This window comes from Vulpes lagopus, chromosome 5, assembly GCF_018345385.1.
Source record: "Vulpes lagopus strain Blue_001 chromosome 5, ASM1834538v1, whole genome shotgun sequence".
In the NCBI taxonomy this organism is placed as follows: Eukaryota; Metazoa; Chordata; class Mammalia; order Carnivora; family Canidae; genus Vulpes; species Vulpes lagopus.
The window spans coordinates 119871113-119881427 of NC_054828.1; the positions used below are offsets into that span (position 1 = coordinate 119871113).

Genomic DNA, 10315 nt, shown 5'->3' on the forward strand with positions numbered 1-10315 from the left:
GTTCACTGCATGTTATATCCTTCCCAGATGTACAGGAGTGAAGAAGTGTCTATCAAAATAATAATAATGTAGGGAGTTTATTTCAAACTACACAGGTTGTGTGTCTCTTCTCTTGCCCTGAAGATTCTATGATGGGGGCTGTGGCAGTGGAGGTCTCTGTACCAGACGATAAGCACCTGCAGGGCAGAAATGGCATCATCCTATTTCTCTGTGACTCTCACAGGGCTCGGGGTCTGGCGCATATTGGATGCGTGAGTAGATGAATGAATGATGACTTGAGAAAAGCTTGGTCAAAAGCTATGACATCTGCAGCCTGAAGATGGGTCCCTGTGGCAATAAGCCCTGACAGTTTTCAATCACTTTACAGTGTACAAAGCACTTGCACTTCCATTATTACATTTAATCGTCTCCTGGAGCGTGCGTGGAAGCACTTGTGAACGGGCCTCCTCAGAAGCGTGTGTCTACAGTAAGTCCAGGCTTTCCCTCTGTATCTCGAGCAGCATCGCCTAAGACCACTGCAGGATGACTCTTGCTGTAGACATCAACACCGCCGTGGCTTTCAGTTCTCAGGCTGTGGTCCATCCATCAGCAGCGCCGGGATCACCTGGGAACTTGTTGGAAATGCGAAGTCTCAGGTCCCATCTGGACCCCGTCGAAGCCTAAACTCTGGTACCCAGATCCTTCAACTGGGGGAGGCGGAGCCGGAGGGTTGTGTTGCTTTTACGAGCTCTGCAGGGGATCCGGATACGACACTAAAGCCTGAGAACCACCGGTCCATTCTGTCTCCCACTGGTTCATGTTGCTAAGTTCTTCGCCTCATCATAATAAAAAGAGAGCCCTTCCTCAGACCCCAGAAGGGCGGACATCACTCGTTCTCCGGAGGGTGACAGGCACCTGCACTGAGGGGGTAACAAGTTCCGGGGGTCCTTAACAGGAAAGCACACCAAGCAAGCCCTGGTATGTGGGATTTGCAACCTCAAAATATTCATTAGGTATTGCCATGGGGTCGACCACCACCGCTCTGGGTGCTGTGCTCACCCTCCACGCTCAGGCTGGGGGCCGGCTCCATGGAGTCACCGCGACCCGGGGCGCCGTAGTCCCCTCACCAATCCGGTGCCCTCGGAAGGAAAACTACAAGTCCCAGCATGCCCCACGCCGCTCCGTCAGACGGCGACAGGCCCCGCCCCAGAGTTCTCGGCGTGCAGGTGACGGCCTCAGCCCCGGGCTTGCGGCGACTCCGGAAGTCCCGCGCGGGGGCCGGTGGGCCCTTGGCCCCGGCGGCTATGGCCGTGGCCGCGGTAGCGGCACTCCTGGCCGCACTGAGTGGGGTCCTGTGGCTGGCGGCCCGGCGGTTCGTGGGGCCCGGCGTCCAGCAGCTGCACGGAGGCGGGGACTCGGGCCTCATGCACGGGAAGACCGTGCTGATCACCGGGGCGAACAGCGGCCTGGGCCGCGCCACCGCCGCCGCGCTGCTGCGCCTGGGCGCGCGGGTGATCATGGGCTGCCGCGACCGCGCGCGCGCCGAGGAGGCGGCGGGGCAGCTCCGCCGCGAGCTGCGCCAGGCCGGGGGCCGCGAGCCGGGCTCTGACGGCGGCGCGGCCGGCGAGCTGGTCGTCAGGGAGCTGGACCTCGCCTCGCTGCGCTCGGTGCGCGCCTTCTGTCAGGAGGTGCTCCAGGTGTGGGGCTCCGGGGGCCGCGCGGACGGGCGAGGCGGGGCCGGGAGGTGGCCGCCCCGCGCCCGGGGTGTGACCTTGGGAAGGACCGAGCCAGGGGCTTCGCGAGGGCCGGGAAATGAGTGAGACCGGCCTCTGTTTACCAGAGATGCTGAGGAAACAATGGCCCCCAGAGGAAGAAAAGAAGCCAGGTTCTCGACATTGTCTTTAGTCACGTGAGGACGGCCCAGGCGGGGATCCGCCAGGTCTTCCTCTTTTTTTTGTTGTTTTTTTTTTCTTCTGTGTCCGCAGTGAGTGCACCAAGCCTTCTTTCAGGGAGCCTGAGAGCCAGGGACCTTGAAGTTTTTTTTTTTAATTAATTAATTTATTTATTTACCTTGATTTGTGTACTTACCTTGAAGTATTTATTTATTTATTTACCTTGAAGTGTTTATTCATTTTTTTTTACCTTGAAGTATTCATTCATTCATTCATTCATTCATTCATTCATTCATTCATTTTCTCTCTCTCCTGCTAGGGTAGGAAGTTTGGCTCTCTGCCACCACTGGACTCACTACACCACCTCCTTAAACAGTCACTGGCCCGATTTCTAAATACACTGGAGCTTGGAATCCCAGTAGCCATGTGCCCTAACAGGGACAGAAATAAATTTAATACTGAGTATTTATTGAAGGTTTTTCTATGTGCCAGGAGCTGTTCCAAGAATTTCAGATATTTAAATTTTTTTTTTCTTTTAATGAAATTAGAGTGCCCTTGGCTGCTATTGGCATTGAATCCTCAGTAACCCTGGTAGGCATTGTTTTTTCTTTTTCTTTTTCTTTTTTTTTTTTTTTTAAGATTTTTAGTTATTTATTCATGAGAGATACAGAGAGAGAGGCAGGCTCCATGCAGGGAGCGGGATGTGGGACTCAATCCTAGGTCTCCGGGATCACGCCCTGGGCTGCATGCCAGGCCCTAAACCACTGAGCCCTCAGGGCTGTCCCCTGGTAGGCATTATGATCCCCATTTTACATTAGGCAACAAAGGCATAAGTAGGCAAATAATTTACCCAAGATCTGTCTCCAAAGCTCTTGCTTTCAACTGCTATACTCCTGCTGCCTGCCAGTGAGGTGTAGGATTTCTGTTTAGATGATAAATATTCCACTGAAGTGGATGTCCTCTGTTGAAATTGAGATTAGGAGAGTTTCCTGCAGAGGTGACTTACAAAAAGGCATATAGCAGAGTGAAATTGAGAATTTGCCAGCTTGGGAAAGCTGTATGCTATATAAAATGGAGCCTCTTGAGTCTACAGCAGAGGTTCCCAAACTCTCTGGTTTTTTCATGATAACCAGTAGGCCGAAGGAAAAATATCTATCAGTTCATTGAGTAACTAGGTCCAAACAACCTAATATGTATTTATGTCCAAACAACTTAGTAGCTGTTTGAAAAAATAATACACATAATTGAGAGGAAAAAAGGATATTTCAATCTTTAGTAACCATGATTACTACCGAGAAATGTGCACTTGTTCACTGCACCAACTACTCACTCTTTGGAATCAGATCGGAAATGTCCACGCTCATTTCTTGCTCTACATCGATTTTTGATTTAAAGATTTTTTAAATTTATTTATTCATGAGAGACACATACAGATAGAGGCAGAGACACAGGCAGAGGGAGAAGCAGGCTCCACCCAGGGAGCAGGACATGGGACTCCATACCGGGACTCCAGGATCACGCCCTGGGCTGAAGGTGGCGCTAAACCACTGAGCCACCTGGGCTGCCCTCGATTTTTAACATTGTGCTAAAAACTCAGCTTTGCAAAGATAGGACACCTTTGAAAGGAATTTAGCACAATTTGATGTTGAAGGTATGACCCACCTGCAGCTATTAGTTCTTGAGATGTTGAATGAAGTATCACTTTTTTTTTCTCTGGAAAATCTAAAATTATCCATAGCACCCTATGGAGTTCCTTGTGAGACTCTGGGGCATCTTGATGCAGTTTGCAAACTCTTGTAGATCTGGAGAAGTTGTTTGTTCTTTTGTCATAATGGCTAGTGTTTCATTATCACGTAAAACAGGTTAAGAAATAAATAATACTAGTGTATAAAAGATGTTGAAGCATTAAAAGTGGGTCTTCCTATTGTCCATTAAAAATGTAGATGCGTTCGGATATGTTTCTCATTTCTGATACTTAAGGCATTTTATTACTTTGGCCACTTGAGACAGAACCTATTAAAAGTTAAGGAGATAAACTTTACTAAGTTTCTTTCTGTCTCTGAAGTCCTGTGACTATACCCAGAATTTTTTTTTCCTTTTTTTAAGTGGAAGTATAGATTTCCCACAGGTTGGTATTCAGGATATTTATGTCATTTATCTCCTAGAATTTAAAAAATAGTGAATGATAAAGTCTTAAAATAACACAAGCCGAGCAAAGAATGATGGTTCAGAAATGATTAATACAGGAAACTCGTCCAAAGGATTAGTTAAAAAAGAACACTCCTTTCTTTCCCCCACGGGTGAACTTTTGCCTTCTTTTTGAAGTTGACTGTTGGAAAAGCCAAAGGTGCTTAGACAGACAGAATGATAAATAGTTAATCCTCTGACAGGTAGGCTGTGATAACAGTTGTGAAATTTAACACATTTTTCTTTTTACTTAGACTTGGCAAAAGGGGCAGTGAAATTTGAAATTTGACCTCAAATTGATTTAATCGTAGGTCATCACTGTGTCTTTACACCTGGAACATGTTGTACATTTCTTTTCCTCTGCCCATCAAAAGAGACAGAGAGGAGCCAGGAAAGGGCTAGGGAAAACCAACTTATATGAATTAGGGAATGAAAAGACTTCCTTTTTAGGACAGTCTGATTTTAGCATAGTACTAAAATTGGACAAATTTTGGTACTGGACATGGACAAAGTGCAAAATTCTGACTAGATAGATTTGCTAAGCCAGGGGCCCCTCAGAGTTCAAAAACAGGTAGATTTTATATAGCGAAAAAAAGAACTGAATTCTAGATTTATAATAAAAGGTAAAGGTGTTTGTTGGTCCTAACTCCTTTCTAAAGGTCCTTTGCTATTATTGTGAGACTTCGTATTTATGATTCATTGTTTTGTTTCTGATATTTTTACATTACCTATTTGCTTTCATAACATTTCTACTTATGACAGTCTGTCCAGTTTTAATTTGCATCCCTGACCCTTTCTGTTGCTTGTCCCAGTTTTAAGGAAACCACTTGAAGTTGTTCCATCCCTGTCATACCATTTGCCCTTAGAAAAGTACAGAGCAAAGCAATTCTAGTTTGTCCCTGGTGTTGATAATAGCTCTGGGAATAAACAATGCCGACCTGCCTTCTGCCAGATTTCCAATTTCTAGCTCACTTAGACTCTATAGCTATGGTGTGAAACTCCCAATTAGACAAGCAGCTAGCTTACTAATTAAAAACAGGGGCATTGGTATCAGCAGATTTCATCTTCTAGTTTTTGTTTGCCACGAAGAGCCCTGTGATACTGCACGAAGCACCTACCTTGGGTGCTTCAGTTTGCTCATAGAGTTGAGGGGAGGAAGGTGAGAGAACACAAGGCCTGGACCCTATTAAACATGCAAGCCTTTCCCTCTCCCTCTCCCTCTCAGTTTTTGAAAATCCACAGAGGCACTTCATAGAATTTTAGTAGTTTGCAAGAATTTTTAAAAATCTCATTTTAGGTCTGTGTTCATAATTGTCCTATTCTCTTTTTTGACATTTAAAGGAAGAACCTAGACTGGACGTCTTAATCAACAACGCAGGGATCTTCCAGTGCCCTTACATGAAGACCGAAGATGGGTTTGAGATGCAGTTTGGAGTGAACCATCTGGGGCACTTTCTACTTACCAATCTTCTCCTTGGACTCCTCAAAAATTCAGCTCCTAGCAGGATTGTGGTAGTTTCTTCCAAACTTTATAAATATGGAGACATCAACTTTGAAGACTTGAACAGTGAACAGAGCTATAATAAAAGCTTTTGTTATAGTCGGAGCAAACTGGCTAACATTCTTTTTACCAGAGAACTAGCCCGCCGCTTAGAAGGCACAAACGTTACTGTCAACGTATTACATCCTGGTATTGTGCGGACGAATCTTGGCAGGCACATACACATTCCACTGTTGGTCAGACCACTTTTCAATTTGGTGTCCTGGGCTTTTTTCAAAACCCCAGTAGAAGGCGCCCAGACTTCAGTTTATCTAGCCTCTTCACCTGAGGTAGAGGGTGTGTCAGGAAAGTACTTTGGAGATTGTAAAGAGGAAGAGCTATTGCCGAAAGCTATGGATGAGTCTGTTGCTAGAAAACTCTGGGATATCAGCGAAGTCATGGTTGGCATATTAAAATAGGAACAAGGAGTGAAAGAGCTATTTATAAAACTGGCTGCCAGTTATATCTGTAATCAGAAATGGTGTGGCTTGAGTACTTGCTACTTGAAAACACAGTTTTGGTTTTACAGTAGTACTGCTAAGAGGTACATATGGATATTTCAAAGTTACGAAAAAGTTATTTTTTGGAGAACATAAAATTTAAGAAAAGATGTTTTAAATATATAATAAGCATAATGAATAGTATGATGATGAGCAATATTATTATAATATACTTTAGAAATTTAACTGAGCAAGCATGGATTACAAATACTAAGGAATCCAGTGACTTAAACACCTCGAGAAGTTTTTCAAATATCTTTTGAGTTTCATGGCCAAAGTGTTAAATATTTTTATTGCAGTGCCGTTTTTTGTGTGAAAATAACATGCCTGTTGTGTGCCCAGTTCTTGGAATAAATTCAGTGATGCAAATTCTTAATTGTGCTTTTTGGTTTTTTTTTAACAAGTTTCACTGGAATGAGTCCTTAATCATCTTATGAGCCTCCACTGATCTTCGTATGCTCAGTGTTTGTTCTCCCCACATATCTTGCATGCGGCATTAAGAAATAATATTTCTAAAACCCAAATTTGTGTCACAGTGTCCTGTTCCTTAACAGTATGTGGTGATTTACATTTGCCCATAAGTGGGTTTCTAAGCCTTTTTAAGTCAAGCTGCAGAATTCTTTCTTCAAAAGAAGTTTCAAACATAGAATCTGGGTGGGTGAAACAGGTCATAACAATACTGCAGGGGTAGAGTTTCCCTATAATTATGTTCCTTTTGCCAGTTCCTGAAAGGACTTTGTATTTAAAGTTTAAACTCTTGTCCTCAGTGCTGTCCAATAGAACTTTCTGCAATGATAATTGTCCACACTGTCCTCTATGGTACACTCTGTACACTTGTGGTTATTGAGTACTTCAAATACAACTGGATTTCTAATCTTATTTAATGTTAATTTAAATTTAAATAGGCACATGTGCTTAGTGACTAATGTCTTAGCATATCTCTGTTCCATTGTATAACCCCTCCCCAGTATAGACCATGGTGACTTGTCTCTTGGCCTTTGTTTGTATTATTCTTTCAATCATGTAGGCAGAACCAGTCCTTTTTCTATTTTGTTTTAATTGATCTTGGCAAGTTTACTAATTATATGTTCAAAAATCCAGTTGGACAATTAAAATAAGAATTCTCCAAGGAAAAATTTTATTCTTCTATTCTTAGTAATTTTCCTTCCTCAAGTATCAAGTATCGTACTTGACACACAGTAAACACTGAATAATGATGTTTGGATGAATAATAACTAATAAACCAGTGGTGTACCTAAAAATAACAGTCTGAGTAGGGATATTTTAGGTATCTGTGAAGCATCAAATATTAGTAATTCTTTGTCTTAACCATCTATTATTAGAAAAAGGCATTAGGACAGTAAAGGATAGACCTACTACACTGTATTTAATGGCCATTTTGGTCAGGAATAATCTTCAATCCCAACAATTGATTATTGTTTTTGAAACTATATTATCTGGTTACTAACTATCAATTCTTTTTGAGAATGGCAGGATCTTGGCCGATCACACAGAAGATCTGTTTGCTGTTAGAGCATTGGGTTGTGAATATGAGAAACAGTGTTTGTACTGTCACAGGTGTGTCTTTGCAGGTGTAGTGAGTATATCTGCATCATGGTCTTTGAAATGTATTTTTTAAAAATAATCCTACAAAGAGACTTGCTGAACTTAGAAATATGGGCAGGAAATACACCAGAATGCAACTTGGAAAAATGGGAGCTAATAAATCTGTCCTACACCTCGGCTTCATTAAAAAGACCGCTTTTTTTCTTTTTTCTTTTTTTTTCTTTTTTATTCACTTAATACCATCTTTTCTGGCTGCATTTTGATACCTGATGCTTTTCAGGGGAGTTGGGCCTTTTGTAAGAGTTGAGCCTTTCAGAGTTCTTGTTTGTGGCACCATAATAAAAATAGCATATATTAATTTATCGTGATGGAAAACTAGAAACTCATCTGGAAACACCAAGTATTTAGGTAAAATGAGCTGCCATTTGGAAGATGTCCTTCCCACCCTGTGTTAGATGGAATTGAGGACTAATAGCTATAGGATGACTAGTTGGATTTTGAAGATTATTAAACCTTTCTGTTCTGCTGACTTAACTTCTAACCACTTCATTGGGACAAAGAAGTAAAAGGCAATTTTGTTACATTGATACTTTTCCCACTCTCAGCAAAATATTCTTAGAAGGATGCAATGTGCCAGATAGTGGACTAATGGAGTTGGAAATCCATTTTCATGTTGGTTTCTGGCTTCATCTTCTGAAATGTTGACTTCTACTTCAACCAACTTGTTCTACTTCAACAAACTTATTCTGAAAAGAAGTGAGTTTGCTAACTCTTCCGTCTCTACTCAGAGTAACTTTTTTATAGGAGGTTCCCCAGGAGCATTTAACTGGGAGAGGGACCTTAGGACATAAACACACCACCACTTTGGGTTTGATAAACAGCTCCAACTACTCAGTTCTCCCTGCCACATTGGCAAGATACTTTACCGCCACCACCACCACCTACCCCTCAGCTTCTGTTTTCTTGGCTTTGTCACTGAGATAATCCTTTAAAGGATTGCTCAGTAAATAAATTAACAGTATATAAAGCATTTAGCAAAGTGCCTGGCATGTATTGGGCACTCATCTGTTTCTCCTTCCCCAATGCACCTGATCATTACTATTAGTAGTAATAGTAGTTAGTAATGTTTACATAAGTACATATGATGGAAACAAAACTAAACCAAGGGTCAGCAATTTTTTTATAAAAGGCCAGAGTGTAAATATTTAAAGTTACTAGGCCATATACAATCTGTTACATGTTTTTTCTTTTCTTTTAGAATCTTTTAAATATGTTAAAACCATTCTTAGCTCATGCAGGCCATATCATTATGTTGATCCAATAGCCTAATGGACTGACTGACTTTTGTCTTTAAGACACTGCATGGCAGCAGTTCTTGTGTGTAGTATAATTCTGATTTCTTAATATGGCTCCTGTTGTTTCTCCATATCATTTCTAATCCTATAGGACTGACTATTTGTTTGCAGACCCAGAAAGTAAAGAGAATGTATTTTTTAAATCTCTCTTCAGCTATCGATTCTGGTATGAGGAATCATAGTTATCCGCCTTCAACTCTCTCCCCTCACAAACCTGCTGAGCCTGGCCTAAGATCTGAGAGAACCTCTATTTGAATATTTAATTGATTCCAAATGTCCTAAGGAACACTGAAGAGAGAACATGTTACTAATCACCCTTCAGGAGCTTGGCCCCTACAGACAGCTTCAGATGTTTCACAAAGCATAACTGGACAATAGGGAGTTAAATTAGTTACAGGTTAACATGGAAGAAGGTTGTTTATTCCTAAAGGAAAGTTAGGTAGAGCGCTCCTTTTTATGCAGACAGTAAGGAAGAGTTTTTGCTAAATTAGATGTTTAACCAAAGTACAGAGAAGCACCTTTAACCATTGTTGAACAGACTTACTGTAATAATTCCATTCTTTTTGGAAAACGTACTGACTGATGCCCACTGTATGCAAATGCTCTAGGCTGCAGGCTCCCCTCCAGCACACCCTTGGCACTGTTGTTCCCACCTGTTAGATCATATATATAGGTAGAGAGTTGTGTAGCTCTCACTTGTTCATTTAACAAATATTTATTGAATGCCTATCATGGGCCAGGCATTATTGTAGGCTTTGGGGATGCAGGAGGCAAGAAGGAAACCCAGCCAAACCTGTGTGTGTGTGTGTGTGTGTGTGTGTGTGTATTAGTTGTCCTTGCTATTAATCATAATGGAAGTTATCCATCATAATACAAACCAATGAAATATGAGTACAAAGAGAGTTTCTATGAAAAGTAAGCTGAGCGCTTTCTACAAACGAACTGAAGGCAAATCACTAGAAACTTACTGTTGAATAAAGTTTCAAAGCAACTGTCAAATACTAAAAATAGATATCATAAAAATCTAAAAGGTGTCTTTATTTAGTACTTTGCAAGTAACTTTATTTTATTTATCTGAAAGAGAAAGTGTGTGAGAAAGACCAAGAGAGCATGAACAGCAGGGAGAGGCAAAAGGAGAAGTCGACTCCCTACTGAGCAGGGAGCCCAATGTGAGGCTTGATTCCAGGACCCTGAGATCACAACCTGAGCTGAAGGCAGAAGCTTAACCAACTGAGCCACCCAGGCACCCTGCAGGTGACTTTAAACTTTGACTTCATTTTAAAAACACAGAAGCGG

The 10315-nt window shown here is 42.0% G+C and overlaps 1 protein-coding gene across 3 annotated transcripts; it reads left to right on the forward strand.

Annotated features, from left to right (window-relative positions):
* Positions 1-1185: 1185 nt before the first annotated feature.
* On the forward strand, positions 1186-6467 carry RDH14 (retinol dehydrogenase 14). 3 transcript variants are annotated; one of them, XM_041754636.1, is made up of 2 exons: positions 1186-1667; positions 5400-6467. In XM_041754636.1, exons 1-2 carry the CDS (start codon positions 1284-1286, stop codon positions 6015-6017), a joined length of 1002 nt encoding a protein of 333 aa, XP_041610570.1. In that variant the 5' UTR covers positions 1186-1283; the 3' UTR covers positions 6018-6467. The 3 variants fall into 3 exon arrangements, with proteins under 3 accessions (XP_041610570.1, XP_041610571.1, XP_041610569.1); XM_041754637.1 differs by having other exon boundaries at positions 1186-1646; XM_041754635.1 differs by having other exon boundaries at positions 1190-1676.
* Positions 6468-10315: the final 3848 nt, after the last annotated feature.

Bases quoted from the DNA above. Each gene is read 5' to 3' on its own strand.
- RDH14 (XM_041754635.1), top strand. From the start codon at position 1,284: ATGGCCGTGGCCGCGGTAGCGGCACTCCTGGCCGCACTGAGTGGGGTC. The intron at 1,677-5,399 runs GTGTGGGGCTCC...TGACATTTAAAG, and splicing joins TCTGTCAGGAGGTGCTCCAG to GAAGAACCTAGACTGGACGT.